The following is a 20,232-nucleotide window of genomic DNA, read 5'->3' on the forward strand; positions in this document are numbered from 1 at the left end:
ATTAAGTACATGATGTAGCACGGCTCACGCACATACGGCGTAATGAGTGTCATAAAAGAAACAATGCAGTCCGACACATCGAATGCGGTGCCGCGTGCAAGGTGCATTAGCGAGGCGCGCGTGCCCCCGTCGGGAGGAGGGAAAAAAAGAGAGAGAGAGAGAGAGAGAGAGAGAGAGAGAGGGAGAGAGAGAGAAAATATGAAGCCACCCGCATCTCCAAATGGAATTGTATCGCGGAATTCAAAGGCAGCTCGTCACGCGGTAACGAGGTGTAATGCAAATCTCTGTTTTTCATTTTCTCCCCATAGTATATTCTCCCGCACGCAAAAAGCATATATTTTTTTTCCTTTTTTTTTTTTTTGATGAAAGGGGGAAGGGGGAGAAAGTGCGGTCTGTCCCGATTTATTCCACCGACACGTACTCGCGTGACGACGTGACATTCGTGCGCTGAACGAACTTTAGCATCGCGTTTTTACAAGAAATTTGCTGTCGAAGGCTCAATTTTTCCCTTAGAGAGATCAATGCGCATTTTCAAAATTAACCCTATTAACGTTAAAATGCACAGTGTTTTAATCACGAACATAGGAATAGAGGGACAGAACATAAGCTAGAGAGGAGAGATATATTCGTCTAGAATGTGTCGCACAGTATAGAACCACATGGAACGTTTATATTATATTGAGTACAATTTGTGTAGACTTGTGTATGTAGACTTGTGTATGTAGATTTCTTTGTGTTACTAACGCAGCGCAAGTAACATGTTATATAGATACATATCTCGTGTGAGATGAACAGAAACAAATATAGCGAAGAATGATTCCCCCAACTTTGAGTTTTTATCTCTTTCGCCTAAACTTCAGGGCTTCAGACTTCTTTTATTTTGAAGTCTACGATTTTAATTCGAACTCGTATTTGCGATTTCCCGAGTGGGCGCGAACGAGCTCTCCTCCTCTTGACTGAGAATGCGTTGTAAACCCATTCCGGCAACAGTCGTTCTACAAACAGCGTGTTAACCGCTATTTTGAAGGCACTTTGGAGAGGAATAGGACTTCCGACAGTATGGGGGACGGCTGTCTCTCGCTATTTAACCTTATCCCCTCAGAGTCTCGGCATGTGTTGCCTCCAACATCGGAAACACGAACCCAACTCGCATTCATTCCGCGCATCCAACGTTATTTGAAGTTACAAACCCAACGAAATGGATTCAGAAAATATTGGCCAATATTATCACTGCACTCGTTAACGATGCTTCCAAAAAGTATTTTTTGAGGGCATTGTTAACGATTTTTTTTTTAACGCTTGTTTACACATCGCTTGAAAGCGACGAAGAGAGATGTTGCGGATTCATAAATGGAAGTCTGATGGATACGAGTTACTTAAAAGGCTCTCGCCTCTTCCGAAAGCTTCTCGGAGAGTAGTATCGACGCGACTCTCGAGCAGATCCGCGGCTGAGCACACGCGTGAGGGACAGACCAAGCTGGTTTATTGACAGAGAACTGCGACGGCTAAAACCTTACGTAAACGCGCCTCACGACCTTACGTAATCCTTACTCCACGCTGGAGTTAGACGCGCGGTGAAAGATCTCGTGACGTTGTAACGCGTGAGTGTAACCGAGTGCAGCGTTTATCACTTACCTCTCTCTTTCTCCCTCGCCACCTATCTCTTTCCAATGAACATTTCTCTGCCTTTTGTTAAAATTTGATTCTTCCCGCGCGACCGTGTGAACCATTTTATTCGTTTCGTTAACGCTCAGCACTCGTGATTTATTACTATCGTCGTCTATCCAGGAGCTTCCTGATGCTGCTCGTAGAATTAAGTTGTTCCAGGGCGTTTTGTAGCCAACTTCCGTCTAATTATTCCCGGCACAATAATAATGGACTAAAGTAGTAATCGTTTGTTATTTACCGTTACACTCGCGTTCGCGTTGGTACGAAAGGTTAACTCGTTCGCACGCATAAATCTGCGAGCGATTTGATAATGATATATGTATTCCTCGGAAATGTACTGAAAATTGAGGGTATGAGCATTTTAGAGTAATATCGAAGGAAATGAATGAGAGAGAGAAAAAGAGAGAGAGAGAACAGGGTGTCCTGGAAAACCTGGAATTTTCAGAAAATTTATTTATGCTTTGAAAAATCAAAGAATTTTCAGAAGTTGCTTTTTGTTAGTATTTTTTTAGTATTGTTTTTATAATCAGGAATTTACCGACTGAATCATTAATGATAACAATGGATCCATCTACTTCAGGCATTAGATATTGATTTTACGATTAATTCAATATTGAAGACAAAAATTTTATATTAGGTGCAATTTTGTTTAATGAAGAGATATTTATTTTAATAGTTTTATAAAAATTAAATTTTGTATCAGTTATGCATTATATAATGTCTTGTTTGTAGCTTTTGAAAATAAAGTTTAAAGCTTTTATACAAATAGAAAATATTTATTTTTTAGAGTTTAATTAATTTCTTTTAATTTCTTACAAAATTTTTCCAATTTTTGGAATTGGAAAATTCTAATTACTGAAACTCGAGTGATCCTTAACTTTCTTTTATGATTTATAAATGATTATGAAACTTTTATGAAAAAATTAATGACTTTGCACAATAAATATTTATTTGTAGTAAGATACATTTAAAAATATTTTCATTTTATCTCGAATTTTTAAGTTGCCTTAAAAATCAGGAAATTTTTTTTCTGTTGAAATGTTTGAGTGAACACCCTAGAAAGAACTGACTTTTACACAAGGATATTCTACGGCTTTATTTCATTGTATAACATCTACCCCTTTCTTCCCCTTACAGCTTCATATTCACGTGATAACACGTGGCACGTATCGAAAAGGATCTCGCGCTCGTCAATGGTGTACGATTTCTTCCCTCGTGCTTCTTCGAGACTTTGTGAAGTTTTCCGAGAATCAATCCGAGTGAAAGAGCTGCGACATAAGCGAAATCGTACAGCTAGCGAGCGTGTTTTCCACGCATGCGGCGATAGACCGATGCGGAAACCGCGAGAGCGGAGGCCTTAGCATGGCAATCGCGTAGTCTGTTATAATGTTATAGGAAGATCGGAGAGATCGAAGAGCTAAGAGAGAAAAGAGAGAAAGAGAAAAGAGAATCTGAAAGCGATTGCCTCGAGATCATGGCTTCATTTGGTTGCAGGGTGCTGTGGCATAGTGTTCTTTTTTTCTTCCCTTTGTTTTTCCTTTCGCGCGACATGTGCATAACGCGACCACCCTCGCGCTGTTATTTAACCCTCGTGCTTGTTACGTCACATATACATAACAAGGAAAAATCAAATCGCGGAGCCCCAAATGATCCACGGCAGAAGATAGCCGCGAGCGAAATTCTAATATCGTAGATCTCCCTTTCCCATTTTCCCGAATTCAAATAATTTTCGTTCTAAAACAACGTTCGATCCACAATATGGATCGCTCGAGGAGAATCGCTTTCCCGCAAATCTCTTGTTTTTCTCAGAAATTCCGAGCGAAAGAAAGAACGCGCGGCGGCCGATCTCCGCGGATTATAACATGCGCGCTTATATCGGATTTAGCTGAGCGGTCAGTTCAGAAATGATGAATGTTAACGAGCGTAATGGTCTCGAGTTATCTCGGCTGTATTAAGTACTTTCGCTTACACCGCCAATTAGAGGCCTTGCTGGCGCGCGCCTTGCTGGCGAGATATCTGCCCGAATTTAATGGGTAAATATTATGTAAACAGCCGGCCGAACGGCAGCCAGATACGAATTAGTCCGGACGCGAATGTAATCCGGATAATTACAACGGATTATCGCGTTTGTCTTGTCGCTTTCTTTTTATACGGCATTTTAATTAGTTGCCTGGACTCGAATTATCGCTCGATCCGTGGCAGTTGCAACGCAACGAGTAGTGACTGCGGAATAATTATTCGGACAATCGTGACGCTATTGTTACGTTTGACAGTCGATTATTCCGATTGAGACGCGGATAAATTTGTGCCATTTACACGATGGGCCCGGCGATCGGATAACAATTTGTCGATTTGCTGATGGAAACGAGTCGCCCGAGGGGCAACGCCTATAGGAAACTCGCGTTTATTAAATCTCGACCGGTCAAGGTAACAGAGTCGTGTTTATCCGTAGGGAGATTTGTACAAGCCAGAAGAAAAACTATGTCTCATTCAAACGCCACTATTTTAGATTTAATTCCGTCAAATTTTTTAACAACTTCTTTTCATTCACAAAAATCAATATTACTCGCGTTTCTCTTTTTTAATCATTCACGACGATTCGTCCTCGTGTTCGCGGCACTTTTCGGACACCCGGTACATAAAACGAGCTTTCCTAATCCCTCGCAGCCACGAAGGAAACGACGTAAGTTCGTGGAAGTCGTAAGAATCGCGAGATGATATAAGAGTCGGAACGCCCCTCCCCTTCCACGTGCACGTAGTCTGGCCTTTAATGACTTTCTGGGCTAAAAAGGAGACTTTGAAGTCATTGCACGGCGCCCGTGGAACGATGTGTATGCAGCTGCAACGAGCCATTGCAATAGTTACAGCGTCTCGGGTCATTTCCCGCTCGAGATCGTCCGGAGATTTCGTCGGGTCACATAATTGCCATGTCTGCTTGCAGTAAAAGTGTCGATTTGCGATAGTCTATCGAGGCGTGGAGCGTGCCTGAGATTTTAGCGCGTGAACGTAATACAAACGTCGAGTATTTTCTTCGGGATTTTACATCGCAATGTGAACGACGTGTCGAGGAGGAATGCCGTGCGAGGGCCAATAGTGCTCTCGATCTCGTAATTATTTTCCAACTTGAACGTTATTTATACGTATTGCATCTCACGTATCGTTTATACTCACAATTTTATATTTACACAATCACTGTATGATATTATATTTTCACATTTGCGGAAATTCATATTTACATCACTATTTAAATTTGCGTTATATTTAAAGAAAAATGAAATTCATGTAGGAAGCATATTGTATTGGTCTCTTTCTCTCTCTCTCTCTCTCTCTCTCTCTCTCTCTCTCTCTCTCTCTCTCTCTGGTCAACCTTGATTTATGCATCACAGTGAAAGTAGATCTGTGCGTAATCACGATAAGATTTTGCCGTCCGGCAGCAGTGAAGAGCGATTAGTTATTTTGCCGCGTGAGTGATAAATTACCGGAGTTTTTAGTCGGAACTACGTACTGGTCAAACTGCGCGCATCATCCTTTCCACCGAAGCAGGGGAAGCACAGATGATTTATGGATGTTCGAATCTACCGACAAGAAACTCTTCTATTAGACGCATAAGATATTCGGTTACTTAACTGATTATCGCCTACTTCGTAATCTGATGTCTGAAATGAGGAGATATCTTTCTCTCTCTATCTCAGCGTGAATAGCTGACCCGTTTCGCATTCTATCGGATTACGCGTATGCGTGTGTACTTGAGTATTTAATATATGATAATTACCTCTCTCGCTTTCTTAAGTCAAGACGCAGAATGCATCGAAAGTATACTCGATTTATAATTTATGTGCGTAGTCGCTTTCTGTCGATGCGTCATTGTGGCTCGAATTTTTTGCGACCGCCAAAGTTCATCGTTAAAAACGAAAGTCTTTGTCGATGACAGAGGACATAAATCTTGTTTCAGTAAAGGCTCGATCGAAACACACGCGATTTCGTCCCGCTTTGGTCTTCGGCTTTCCGGTATCTCTCCCGCTCCTACATCTTCTTCCTCGAGGGCGACAAGAAGCGTGACTCGTTCGAGAACGTCTGCTCGGCGCGCATCGAAATTCCGCCGCTTGACTCGGCGACGCCATTTCACAACGTTATCTGGCGGCTTCTTGCGCAGCCCAGACTTTGTTCCCGCAACGAAATTTCGCGGGAATGCGCGTCTGCTAATGTCCCAAAAAGGCCGACGACCGAGAACCAGCGCGACATGACTCTCCGCGAAACAGGACAGGACAGAAAACTCTTTTTCGTAACGTCAGAGTCCGCGCGCTATTAAAGTTAGAAACCTCCTTTGCATATCGAGATCCCGCAAATTGGTCCCGTTTGCAATTTAAGCGTCCTCACCCGCTTTCGAAACTAGGGCGAGAAATACGAGTCTTTGACGTTTCGCAAATATTTTGTCGAGCCATGGAGGACCGAGACCGCGGTGTTTTCCTCTCGTAAATCTTTTTGCGAAAATGTATGTATCTTTTTTCTATGTATCTTTTTTACATTGCAACTTTTAAATTTGACTGTACTTAAGAATTTAACGAAAACTACAATCTTTTTTATTTACATTTTAAATATTTTAAAGTCTTGAATTTTTTGTAGTCTTGCAAATTTAAAATAAAAAGTTTTATTGTTGTTTTATATCGATAGTTTAACAAAAAAAATACGAGAAAAATTAATTTTTTATTTAATCTGATCTCGTTTTAATTAGTAATTAGTTATTTTTTTGACTCGGTAACGAGTAACGAGTAACTTTTAAAAAGTAACCTTCCTAATCTTGCTTTTATGGTGTTCGTAATTTATGAACAGGTGAATTTCGCGAAGGTGGTTTCGCGAGAAACTCGAGCTTGAGAGAAAGAAAGAGAGAAGAGGGAAGAGGGGAAACCGAGAGACGATCAAGTCCCGTGATGGTAATCGGATTTCACGGTGATAATTTTCATTCGGTGATATGTTCCGCGGGTGCCGGAGCAAATTTAGTGAAGTTCACGCAGACATCCTCGCCAATTCCGACTCTCACATTATCTGTCCGATCTTTGCTGCACCGCATCTGGAGTACACGCAGCAGCGTAAAATGATGCAAGATCGACGGATTCGGGGAAGGACGAGACCGTAGGTGGTGAAACGGAAATAATGGCGGAAAGGGTAGGAGGGAAGAGGAGGGAATAAAACGCAGAGATGGAGAAGAAGAGCGTGTCGGAGGATGCGCGGTCGCGGCTACGGCGCTAATCGGATTCCCGGTGATTTCCGAATCCTGGGAAATGAATTAGTAACGGACTTATGTGCGTGCTTATTCAGGGTGCTTACACCCTGTCGCGCCCCTCCGATGAAAGGCTTGGATGTAGATAAATTCAAGAGCAACAGGTTACAGGCACACAGCCGTCTTGCGAGAGAAATACTCATTGCCCGCTGCGTCGCCGATGGTGAGGGCGGCGACGACGACGACAATGATGATGATGATGATGATGATGATGATGATGATGATGATTATGATGATGATGATGATGATGATGATGATGATGATGATGATGATGTCGGCCTTCGTATTTGTTTGGCATACTGTTATTCCCGCACGAATACGGACTTTTATTCGCGCGAGGCGGGCATAATGGAATGGAAATGGGGGGAAACCAAAAGAATCTTGACAGACGATCGGTTTCCTCCGGGCGGCCGATGCTTAAAATAGCACGTCGAGATTCCGCCGTGAGAAATGGAAATGGTGAATGGAATCGCTACGGCTTCGGAGAAGCTCGTAAAATCATCCATGAGATTGCGGGGCCGCGCGATACGACGTCTGACGTGTACAGATTGAGCGACCATCGCGTTCTCCATTAGAGAGCTCTCGCTCTCTGTTATTTATCGTACGTTGCCGTATTTTATTATTCTATTATATAATATGCATTACATTTCGTTTTGTTCTGTCATTTTAAGGCTGTTACTCCATCCGCGTGCCGAGACTTCCGCGTATACGTTGACCATCGGCGAGTTGTCCGATCGGTACTGTGTCATTTTCCACCGCTTCATCGACGAGTCTCGATTCTCCGCCGTTGCGGCGCGTATCCAAAACAGCACGGAGCTTTCGCAACTGCGTGGCAACTCTTGACGCAAGAGACGGACGACGTTTCGCGTGCCTGCGAATTGACAGGTTAGGCGAAACGACACGTCGGGTTCGTTAACGTTATAATGCACCAACTCTAATGGCCGAGTGTGCCGCCGAGCGTGCTCTCGCGTCGCGTCGTCATTATCCGCGTTTCTACCTTCAATTTATCTCCGCGCTTCGTATCCCCGGTTCTCCCCACCATCGCGTTATTACTTTTGCAACTTAGCTATACGCGATTTGTTTCCCCGAGTTTACGCCTTGCGGGGTCCTCCCGGGTACGGAAAATGGAGTTGCGCGGAAACTCGGGGCAGAAACGCGAGATTTCTCGGCGACGACGTAGCGCGCGCGCGCGACATAATGGAAAGAGCGCGGAAGATTGCGTCGGCTCGTTCGCCTGAAATCTCATTCGGGCGAACGCTGATTCTTAACCCTTTTACCTATCAGTCGAACGCTCGATCGCTCGATCGCTTTCATGTAGGCCGAACACGCGTATCTGCATTAAAATGTAAATATGCGCATCTAAATTCATCGATACGTCGCAGTCACATTTTATCAGACTGATCGTTTTTTTACCGTCAAGCTTTATATTCAGTTAGATGCAGCTGGAAAAGTGAAATTCTTTGAAAAGGATAATGAAAAATTTCTCTTTTAAAGGAAAAAAAAGCGTGTGCGTTGAAGCTCGCGGGGATAGTTGTGCCTCGATTCCGAGTCGAAACTTCGTTTTCAGCTTCGTTCGATGGATACAACAAGTCCTAATTCTGTGGAAACAAATAGCGCCTCGTAAAAAGAGCATATTGCAGGAGGATATTACGTAACTACGAGTCAAGTATATCGTTCGGAGGAAGATAAACGAAGAGAAGAGATCGAAAGTCGCGAATCGAGCGAGTCGGCCGCTCTCGCGCCGCGCCGCTTCTGCCGCGGCATAATTGGCCGCGTTTCTTCTCGCGTGGTGAAACGAGATCTCGAGGCGACGAGAGCGAAGGCGAGTACCGTGAAACGCGTGTACGTGCACCACGTACGTACGTATCGCGCGCCGTCGGTCGCGCATGCAGAAGTGAAAGTTTCGAGGCTGATGGACGATATCACGCGCGCGCGCGCGCGCGCTCTTGTAATGTCGCGTGGAGCGTCAAAAGCGGGTGTTTCAACGCGGCGACGTGTTGTTACACGTCGGCGTTCACCCATGAGCATCCATTCACTTGCTTGTAAAAGGAAAGAAGAGAAAAAAAATGCCATATTCGCCACGCTCAATCGCCAAGGAGAACCCGATAGATTTTTTTTTTTGTCTCGACGCTTTCTTCGAGTGCACTCGCGAAATCGCGCGGGTCTTCGTGAGAAAGAGAGAGAGAGAGAGAGAGAGAGAGAGAAGCGTCTTGCAAAATAAGCGACGCATCTGCCTAGCTCCTCGCGGCTCGAAGTCATCCGTGTCATCCGCTCAGTTTTCTCGTGGCATTATGTCTCTTGTAAACATCTACAGAACATCAGAGTCATCCGCGAGTTCGAGCTGCGATTTGGTGTCCGTGTCTCGTGTAAAGGATTTTGAAACGAGAGCGCGAGGGAGCGGGCTCGTGATTTGTGCAAAATCTGCTCCAGTTACTCGCAGAGCTATCGAAAGCTCTGACGCAAGAGGACGTAATAGATCGTCTTACGCTCGCGCCGTGGCATAACATTAACTAGATGCAAAGTATCGAAACGCTCGCGGGATGAATGAACAAATTCGCAGCGATAGCATCTACACGCCGGCGGCCCGAACGCGAAGCATTCGGCAACGGTCAATGTCGCGCGAGCGTTTTCTCGTTCCTTCTGCTCGAAGGCATTCAGGCATTATGCAACCAGAATACGCTATTAAAGTGAGCCGGATGGACGAGCAGCCGGTTCTCGTTGCGATTACACCTGACGCCACTCCCGTGGTCCCTGAGGAACGCGCCGGCTCTATCGATATCAATTTATTAAAGGAGCTATAAAGGCTCATAAAAGTATATGCTTAATTAAATTACGTTCGAAAATTAATTTTTTTCGTTTTTTCTTTACAAATCAAAGATAAGTGTGAAATTTAGCGTTTAATAAATTGAGAGATGCGCGAATAATAAAAATGTTTTATTTCGAACATGTAGAAATTATTCCATAAGATGGATAAAATTATTTTCTCAATGACGAGAGAGGATGAGGAAAAGAAAGGAAAAATAGAAAATTTATTCATACTTGGGGAAAAGGCGGTGCTCGCAAATAAAACACAAGCAGTTTTTTATTGTCCACGCGAATCTATTCTTAACGACACGTTATGGGAAACGGTAAATTACACGCGATAAAATATTAGAAAGTCAGATCCGCGTAAGATCTCGTAAATTAGTCCTAATGACGGTGTTTATCGGCATTAGCATGAGGATGACAGCAATGGCGATAACAGCGAAACACTCGCATCGTTTCGCGGTATTGCGTAAACCATGAAATTTTTACCAAGTCGTTGGAATGCGCAAATAGACAATTCCGGCGTCGCGTTTCCCAGATATAATTTGTCGTTACTCCTGGAGGATTGATTACACAATTACTTTTTGCATCAAGTTTTAATCGGCTTGCCGAATTATACCGAAAAGGTCCCAATTTAGTTAACCGTGCTGCGACATAATCGGATTTAACACTTTCGAGTACATCTGCATCTGCACCGGAACGTTCAATTATATTAATTTTTGACGGTGCTCCCAATACGCGTTGTTAACGTCCCGGCGTTCAATGCAGTTTAATTAATGTAAATTAATCGCTTGGCTCTCCCTGGAGAAAGATAAGTCTATATCTTTTAGCCGCTAATGAATTACCGTTAACCGCTCATTATCGGCATATCGTCGGGGGAATATGAAGGAAAGAGCGCGAAGAATTTCTGCTCTCTGGAGGAGGAGCTCCGGGTTCGCTGGGCGAATAAAAGGCGAAAAGCGGCAGCCTTTTGGTAACGACAAAATCTGTTTCCGGCAACTCGCGAAAGGTATGCAGTTACTTTAAATTACGTTACTTTAGATCGTCGGGCGAATCCCCCGTGAAAGTCGCGAATCGACTTGGTTCTCAGATTCACGAATACTCGCGCGTCAAGTGTCTCGCGGAGCATTTTGCGAAGCGGAGATCAGACAACGGGATTTTTCGCGCGCGACTTTAAGCGTCGCATTTAAATTTCCCCGTTTGCGAAACATAACAGTCCAATAAAACGTAGTTATAAGAAGAAGCTCGCGCTCGAGATCTCCCTGGTCCCCTGGTCATGGTCCGCAAGCTCCCTTCTTCCCTCCCACCCCTGTCGCACTGCCGGCATAAAAATTAGATGAACGCGGATTGAGAATAAGTCATCTAGCGTTTTCGCACGATCGAGCTCTCTCGCTTCCAACGTCGAAATTCCCTGATTGAATTCTGGAAAATCTATGAGAGAGAGAGAGAGAAAGAGCGAGGAAGGTATACGGTCTCGACGATACTTATTACTTCCGCGAGAGAAAGAAAAGGGCGCCAAGGGTGGAGGGCGGGTCCGGGGAAGCCCGGCGGGATTGGAAGCGGCGGGATTCGACGGCGGTAGTAACCCAAGGCTCTAAAACTAAAGCGGCAGCTCTGACAATTTCGATTTTACTGTCGCGCGTCCCTGATCCCCTCTCGTCACTGGAAAAAGCCCGGGCGCTTCGCCGGCGACGCGGATACTCACGTTCGGGGTGGCCCATTCGCAATTCAATCGCCGCCGATGATTGTCGGCGAAATACGTGTAAACAGATAAGCGTCCACTTCCGCAGCCGAAAAATCGATGACGCTCTATTCGATTATTAGCGACGGTACGAATTTCCTGTGGCGCACCGTCTGCGCGTCTGCCTGGCCGTAATCTCGTCAGGATTACCGTCCTTTTGGAAAACTTCGAGGTTTATAAAATCCCTTTTCCGCTTAAGGGAATAATTAGACGATGCATTATTGAGGTCATGATTTTGAAAGGAGAGAGAGCAAACGGAGTTGCGTAAAAAGGCTCTCTCGAATAACTCTTTCTCAAGCCTTGTTCTAGATCCCTTTGAGTTGCTCGCCGGCTTAATTACGTACAATATTATTTACATCTGGATTAATAGCGATCGATCGCGTGGGAAGCCTCTCTCTCTCTCTCACACACACACACACACACACACACACACACACACACACGGCTAATCTCGAGAAATTATGAGCGAAACGATCGTCGCGATTGTCGCGATGACAACTGGCTCGCGAGTATTCGATGACTGACGGCGAAGAGAAAGTCGAAGTCGATTTTCCTTCGTCGAAATGCGGGCGAGGCGCGCCTTCATTCTCAGACCACCCTGTATATGCGCGTGCACACACATACTCGGGGCCGTACTACTAAAGCCTCCTACTTTACGGGGACTGTTGCAATTTCAGTTAATACTATAAAACCTTCGGTGTACGTAGTACCACGCCTGCGCCGCTCTCGGAGAGTATGGAAGTACGTCCAGGAGGCGTACACGCTATTCTCGAGTCGAGTCGAGAGAGTGAAGGAGAGAAAGAGAGACGAAGAATGGCCCTGGACTCGTCCAAAGTTGTCGATGGAAAGTTTTATGAGGCCTTTCGTTTATATCGACGCGAGGATACTGATGCATACAAACCGAGCGAGAAGAGCACCTCTTCCAGCGAATCAGCCGTGTAAATCCGCCGAAATCAGAAAGATCGTTGTTTGTAATAATCCGTAACATATATTCAACATGACGCAAACTCGATACCAATCTCGTTTATTTTTGGAACATTTGGAAGACAAATGCGACTTGATCGAAAAACGCCGGTAGCAGGATTAATTCTCAGAATCTTGTTTTCAAGATGTTCATGGGGTTTAGGGAAAACATGTTCGTTCGTTCGCCGCAAAATGTAATTTGCTGATACACGCGGGAGGAGATTAACGATACGCCCAGCGAACGATTAAAACACGGGATACTTGCCAAGAAATTTATCGACTGTTTTACGCACCGCGAAACCAACTTTCCACGGTGACGGGCGAAGCGATGAATGAGAAACCAATCGACGGGAAATATTCCGGCTATGCAGATGCGGCGCGTTCTCTCTATACGCGCTGATATTGACTATGTTCGACGACGTTTTGCATTTACGGTATGAAGCGCGAACATTTCATTGAAATGAGATTTTTTTCCCCTAGCTTTTCCCCCCAACTGCGCTCGTCGGTATTTTGCCGCGCCGACCGATTTAAATTGCCTTCTCTTAACATTCCGGTGTGTTACTTCCTCGCACGCCTACGACTATCAATCAATACGATCATGTATCGACGTGTCCGTAGCCACTACGCAGATATCATTTAGGGATGTATCATACTATTTTTGTAATTTGCCGGCGATTTAGAGCCTGAATAAAAAATTATTTAAATAAAGTATGTTTCTATAAATGGAAATATAATTAAGAAATAATGACAAAAATTTCAATTTTTTTTTATATAAATACTTCAGGTATCCAAGATTATTTAAAGTAAAGTTTTATTGCGATCGAGAGATTAGTTTTGTAAATAAAAATTTAATTTACAGACTAATTAATCTCTGCATCATTGAGATTTTTGTCTTGATTATTTCTTGATTATATTTTTTATTAAAGCACATTACTTCTATTTCATAATGTTTAAATAATTTTTAATCCAGGTTCTAAACCATCCCAAAATTTGCATAAGGATATATTTTGCGTTGTAAAAAAGTAAAAAGAAGGAAGTTGTAAAATTTTAATTCTGTTTGTTAGAAGACATTGAATTTTTTTGATGTATTCTGCGATTTTTTAACGCAGAATAGAGGTATTTAAAATTGAAGTTAGAATGTTGTTAGTTGAATTTAATGCGGTAGGAGAGACAAAGGCGCGCCGAGACTTTTGGAATTCATCGATAAGCGCAGCCTTGCGACTTGCCTTGCGCAATTAACCCGCTCGCTCCTAGACCACGCGTATTTCCTTGTCGCGCGGTCGTAAAAATGAGTCACATTTAATCATCCGTCATTTTCCACGCAGTTTATTTCAGACCGCGTATCGTGGAAAGGCAAGTGACCTGAAATAAACCGGTTTTCACTCGCCGCACGAAATAATAGATTAAATTCGGCAGAGTTATAAATTAATGCACCAGGATGTAGCGTTACGCAACTTGAAATTTACAAGTAATTACGATTCGACGTTATTATCTTAATCGCGCGTCATTTCAAAATGAGCGCTACCGTTTCATCTTGGCCGAGATTCTCTCGTGCCTTGTGACGTTGTCAGATTTGGAAACGTTGATGTTAAATTGCTAATTTCCCTTTTAAATTGACTCCCTGAGATTTGTAAAATATTAATAATCTTGCGGATTATTTTAATTGCGTCACTATAATCGAGATTCTCGACTGAAATACTAAATCGGCAATTTTTTAAAATTTTTTTAAATCGACTCTAGAAATAGTCAATAGAAATAATCTCGATGTTAGATCAAATTTTCTTCTAATGTCATTCTATTCTTTTGTGCTGCTCGTGAATTCGACGAGGAAATAAAAGAGATCGCGGGCATGGGAGGAGGAGGGGAGGAGGGGGGGAGTGGTACGTGGAGTCGGGCGGAATGGCGCGACCGAAAGAAAAGAGAACAGAGGAGGGTAAATTGAGACAGAAAAGAAGTGTGTTTGCACCTTTGCGTTTCTCGGCGCGGAAAACGCCGATTCGCGGACCTCTCGCCTAGTTGCACGTGCCTAGCTGGTCGGTGGCCGGAATTAACGTTATTTCGACGAACACACGCGGGGGCCTTTTTCTGCCTGCCTGCCGCGCTTATCGCGCGGCGTTTTATATTTATCGGGGATGTTGCTGTACACGTCGAAATCACACGATCGAGAGAAGTATTCGAAAAAGTAGCCGCCGGAGGGATGACGACGCGGATTGGGAAACCGGACGCTGTGCTCCAACGGGGAATTTTCGATCGGCGTACTCGCGAAATTCGTTTATCGACTTTCGATACACACGTTGATGCAACAGCTAATACACGTCCGCTGCCCCGACTCACACGCCGTGCTCTTAAAGCGATTCTAAAGTTGCAGTATCGCAAAAAAGGACGAAAGCGACGTGGGCGAAAATCAAGGATGTAAATTCGTCAACGTCTCTTTCGGAAGAAAATACGATTTGGTTAATTGTAGTTTTCATATGTGTACGTAGACTGAGATACTTGAGACTGAAAAATTGTTCTGTGTCATCTGGCCGATCTGGATATCGCAATCCGGATCGTTCCGATTGTTGATTTGTCCGTTTCGAAGTCATTAAGGCCTGTCTCCTCGGTTCGAGGTGAGTCGGAGATAACCAGCACGCTCCGATCTCACGATCTCACTCGATTTCTGATCGATTTTAACGCAATACCTCTTCCATGGCGAACGTAGGATAAGGTCGATCAATTTCCGTAACGTCCGTACACTATACGATTGCAAAAAAAAAAAGAAAGAAAACGATCGGGGAAATTGATGTATCTAACGCGATATATGTGACGCAAAGTATTTACATCTGGATCAAAATCTCTCCTTGCAAAGCCTAGAATTCTCAAGAAAATTGTTAGTTTTTATTTTTGAAAATCATGGAAATTTATTGCAACTCGGGAAATCTTTTGAAATTTTATTTCTAAACTTAAATCTTTAAATTTTTTACTTCAGAAAAAATTTTTGATAATTTTGTTTTTGTTGTAATATAAACTATTGGTAATCTGTCGAACATTCAAGTTAACAAGCAGTACAACATATATATCTGTACATTGACATATAACTTGCGTTTTTATAAGAAAATCTAATGTTATCTTAGAGCCAAATATTGAGTAACTTTCCTTCGTGATTAGAAAATATTAAAAAATACAATAAAAAAAATTTATTTTCAAGTTACATTTAAAAGTTCTTTAATTCTAATTGGAATTTTGAATAAAAGATATCTGGAAGATTCAGAAAATCTCAGGGAGTTTGCAATATATTAATAGACTCATAAATGTTAATTAGAAACATAAAACACTTGAATCGAAATTTTACTCCTATTTTAACTTTAACTTTAAAGTTTCTAAGTTCTAGAAGATTGTGATAAAGCTTCATTTTACATGAATTAACTTTTACTTTGCATTTGAAATAAGCAATAAATGAACAATTTTCGATTCAATTTCGAAGTTTAAAACAGAGAGAATTTAAAAGAGGAGCTTCCGATTATCTTCGATAGAATTTTATGATTTTAAATGCTAAAACATATCAAAAGAGGTTGATTGTTCAAAATATTGAAATAAAAATTCTAATTGAGGTCGAAAGTAGAAAAAAATTTTCACTCGGACATCGGAAAGACGTTCGGTTACAAAGTTGAATTGAGGAAGATATTGAAATCTTGAGATCCTTGGTGAAATAATAATCGTTAAGCGTGACATAAATTTTGGTGTAACGACGAGAGACTCGAGAAAAAACGTGTCTGAGAATGAAAATGCGTGGGCAACATTATGCGATGGAAATCACAAGCGCGTGTGGGCGCGCACTTGCGAATTAATACGCTCACGTTGCGTGCCACTGCATTATAGAGCCGCATACCTCGGGGATTGTAATTTTCGCATTATAACTTTGACAGTTACTACTTACAAGTTACTAGCCGTACTAGCGTACGGCAACTGCATAATACGCCCCGCTTCGTCGATATCACAAATATTATCGAGCGATACTCGAACTCCGTAATTGGCCGCTAACACAATGTGCTTTGCTTCTCTGTTTCGAGCACGTTCGCAAAATAATAAAATGGACGCGCAGCCCTCTACGCTTCAGCAATTCGCCAACGCGCGTATTAAATAACTGATAAATCACGCGCGATAACGCATGAAAATTTAAGAAATGAATTCCGCGTGCGACGCGGAGGTCCAATTTCGCCTCGAATTTAATCGTGCCTATTAAAGTAAATCGCGTCGATCGCGCTATCTCACACCTCGAAATGAGCGTATTTCAATTCGCTCCGAGTCTAGTCGTAATTTTTATCAGAACTCGTGTCGCGCGAAAAATCGACAACTTTTCACATTTAGCCCGACATGAAAAGCCATTAGTTTCGACGTGATTTCTACGCAGCTTTGTGATCGAGCCAACAGTTTACACGCTCCATTTGATAATCTGACCTGGTTCGGACTGTATTTATAACTATTTAACTCTATGATGGCGATATCTACGTGCAATATTCGTTTTTACCGGGACCTACCGGGTATTCGTCGGTCGATCATAATAATAAGCATGGCCGATCGTTCGCCCGTCGGTCGTAACCGGGCCTTTCTTGGCCAGATATCACGAGTGCGCCGGTTCAAGGCCTTCCCGATCACGTCGTGGAGTTTCGACAGTTTTTGACGACGAGTAAGAAAGGAGATACGCGCGTTTCAAAGGCCGCGACGCGACACTCTCGCGGTTAATAATAGCCGCGAGATGTGCCCGAGGATGGGCAGATCGTGCGATCAAGGACGACATCTTCGTTATACCGGATCAACTTGATCTCTTTAATTTAATGCGTTCGGGGAACGTCAGAACGATGGGGTGCTATTCTTCTTTATGCCCGGCGATTTATTATCGCGACAGTACCGTCGCCGTTTCTTTCACTTGCTCCGCGAGGACAAGATAATTCCACGAGGTCGTGTACGAGTTAATTAGTTGAAGGAAAAAAAAATCGATTAATATTCGTAAAGAGATAAATCGCAAGAGAGATAGAGACGGAGAGGAGGGTAGAGGGAGAGGGAGAGAAAAAGAAAGAGAAGACAGCTCGAGGGCGATCCGCAGCTACACAAGTTTTAATCTAAAGTTCGCCCGACGTTTATTTGAGTTCTGTCATAAAAATTGATTTATCGCGCGCCCTCGTCAGTAATATTAATTTCCTTGAGTTTGCGCGCTCGTTACACGTAGTTCGGTTTTATAGGATTAATACGAATATCCGCGGGCTACTTGAGAGAGTGCAGTCTTAATCGGATTACTTATAAGCAGAATGCACTCCCCCGGTCGCCTTAATAATCCGAGAGCTGCAACATCGTCGCGCGGCGACTTGACACGGGAAACACCAATGTTCTCGAGAGTAACACGCCGCGACTTCGAAAGTTGGACGAATTAGATGATGCCATGGGGTGTCCGGGGGATCCGGCTGCCACGATTTATCTGGCGGGATCGTCAACAGGCTCCATGTCGCCGTTTTCTCTCGATCAGTAGGGCAATTATCATCTGTAGAAAGTTCTGTAGAATTTTCTCGGATTTGAAAATCTTCCAGAGGACGGCACGGCGGTAAGAATGACACGCGTGACGTCGGGGATAATTTCGCGAGTGCATGTTCTACGGTGGATAATCTCGTTGAGTCCTAGCGCCGTCGCGGGAACGGCCGTGCCTCTTATGAAATTTGTTAGAGCCGTCGTGGCGAGGCGAAGAAAGAGAAGAGGAGGACGTGGGGAGGACGAGAGTCGAGGATGGTGAACAGTGGAGTTGGGAAGAAAGCGAGGAGAAGGGGTGACGGAAAGCGAAAAAGGGTGTCCCGGAGAAGAGTTGCGGAAAATGCGAAAGGAAGGGAAGACAGGCATCCGGGCGGGCTAGGAAATGGAAGAGAGAGAGAGAGAGAGAGAGAGAGAGAGAGAGAGAGAGAGAGAGAGAGAGAGAAGAAAAGGGTGGAACGTGCGCAGCTTGGAAGCCCGCAGGGTTTGGAAGTGAGTTAATGAAAGAGCTGGCTTCTATGTGCGTTAAATCCCCTCCCCCTGCCTCCCTTCCCGCTCTGCTCCGGGACACGAGTGTGTAAGGTGACGTGCTTTCACGTTAACCGCGAATACAAAATTAAATCCCCGCACTCTTTGCTCGAGCTGCTCCACGAATATCGATTTCCTGAGGATCGTCGTCCCGGATTGCATCAATTTTCTTATCCGATGATCCGCGATGCGTGTCCGAGACGCGATAAACTTTCGCGAGCTGACAAACAAATAGGACTTCTTCATCTCTGTCTTTAATTAAAATTACTCTCTAATTACCTTCATTAACGTTATGTTCAAAAATTATCTCGCGGGAGGACTATATTAGGACTCTTGGAGAAGTAGGTAATTATCGATGAAGCGTTTTGCGTCATGAAGTGTTTCGTAAAAAAAAAAAATCGTCATCCGCTATTACGAAGCTCGGAGAGGCAGACCGAGGCGATTGAATGAAAACGTCTGTCGTTTCATTGATGAATATAATTAATGCTGCTCGCTAATTAAACCCGTTGCGTTATTTCTGCAGTAATTTAGTGTTATTTCATTTGACCGGAGTGAGAGTAAAAAGCCGGTATGGATGAGAAAGAGAGAGAGAAAAATGAAGGAGGAGAAAGATGAAAGGGAAATTGCGTAGATGCGATCGCGGCGAATAACGTTGTAAGACAATGAACAATGACTAGCGAGAGAGCGAGTCGCTGGTCGACTCATAGAGTTTAACGTAGTTTAACGTAGACAATGTAACGTTCGTACGTTCACGTCTATCCTATTAAAGGCCGGGTAGAATTCAAAAAAAGGTGAAAATTGGCCCGCGCGCCATAAATCCTATTTATCCGAAGCCCTGTAATTTGTAATTGCGTCAATTCGAGAGTTCTTCGAACGTTTCGATTAATCTGGAACGGATTAATACAAGCGATTGAGGGCTCGGTTAAACGAGCAGTTAGACGATCGAGCGATGCAAAACCGGTTGGCATCGGGCCGTTTCTTAATGCACTCGTAAACCTGTCGTGATCGCCGTTAATTACAGTTAGCCGGACACACACTTCTTTGTTCGTCCGAGCATTTCCTCTTTTACCTTTTGCCTTTTTTTCTCTCTCTCTCTTTTCTGTCCCGCATGAAACGCATCGTACGCGCGGCCGCTATACGTAACCTCTTGATGCAATCAGAAAAATATGCCGCCCGCTGCGTGGGAGGGGAAATAATGCATTTTTCCTTTCACCGTGTGTAATGCGTGATCGCGAACCCCGTTACGACGCTAAAGCGCGCGTTCATCCGTGGCGTTCGTACGCGCGCGGCGCGGCTGTTCCTGAGATCTGGAAAACGGGGCCCGCGCCCTATCCGATATCTAGGCTAGCAGTTGCGCGAGATGGAATTTAGAAAAAAAAAAGGGGGGTGAAAGAAAGAGCGAGGCTCGCCCGGATTATGCCCGCCTTTATCCGCTATATGGCTCTATGAAAATCGTGACTCTCGATCGGCGCTCCTCGAGCTCGCTCTCGCGAGCCGCGAGAGTCGCTCGTTAGACTCTCGTGCGGTTCGAGAGACTGCTCCTTCCTTCGATTCGATTCCGGTTCTTTCCTTTTTGTTACGATTACGTGCACATAATAAAATTTCTCGCTCGGCGCGATTCACTCGGACAGACGTTAGATCGACGATACTTTCGCGGAGTCACTAATGCGTGACGCTCCTCGCTGCCGTGCAAACCTGATTTTCCGGAAACGGGTGACCTTCGCAGGACGGACGAATATTTTTCAATGCAAAT

At 43.9% G+C, this 20,232-nt stretch overlaps 2 protein-coding genes across 12 annotated transcripts in view; one reads left to right on the forward strand and one right to left on the reverse strand.

Annotated features, from left to right (window-relative positions):
- The window catches only part of LOC105424311 (uncharacterized), a 40,050-nt gene extending 27,640 nt beyond the window's left edge, over positions 1–12,410 (reverse strand). For 4 of the 9 annotated variants that reach the window (XR_016138286.1, XR_016138285.1, XR_016138281.1 and 1 more), the window contains exon 1: positions 1,636–12,410. Coding sequence is in view for 1 of the 9 variants with exons in the window: in XM_011634466.2 (XP_011632768.1) it covers positions 11,457–11,472 (16 nt within the window). In the remaining 8 variants the exon portion in view is untranslated. The remainder of the gene's footprint in view (positions 1–1,635) is intronic. The other 5 variants (XR_016138287.1, XR_016138284.1, XR_016138282.1 and 2 more) reach the window with 5 other exon arrangements.
- Positions 1–20,232, forward strand: part of qin (tudor domain-containing protein qin) — a 151,717-nt gene that overhangs the window by 113,125 nt on the left and 18,360 nt on the right. The gene's annotated exons all lie outside the window — the stretch shown is intronic.

This window comes from Pogonomyrmex barbatus, unplaced genomic scaffold (assembly GCF_055798465.1).
Source record: "Pogonomyrmex barbatus isolate J1 unplaced genomic scaffold, ASM5579846v1 scaffold13, whole genome shotgun sequence".
Classification (NCBI taxonomy): domain Eukaryota; kingdom Metazoa; phylum Arthropoda; class Insecta; order Hymenoptera; family Formicidae; genus Pogonomyrmex; species Pogonomyrmex barbatus.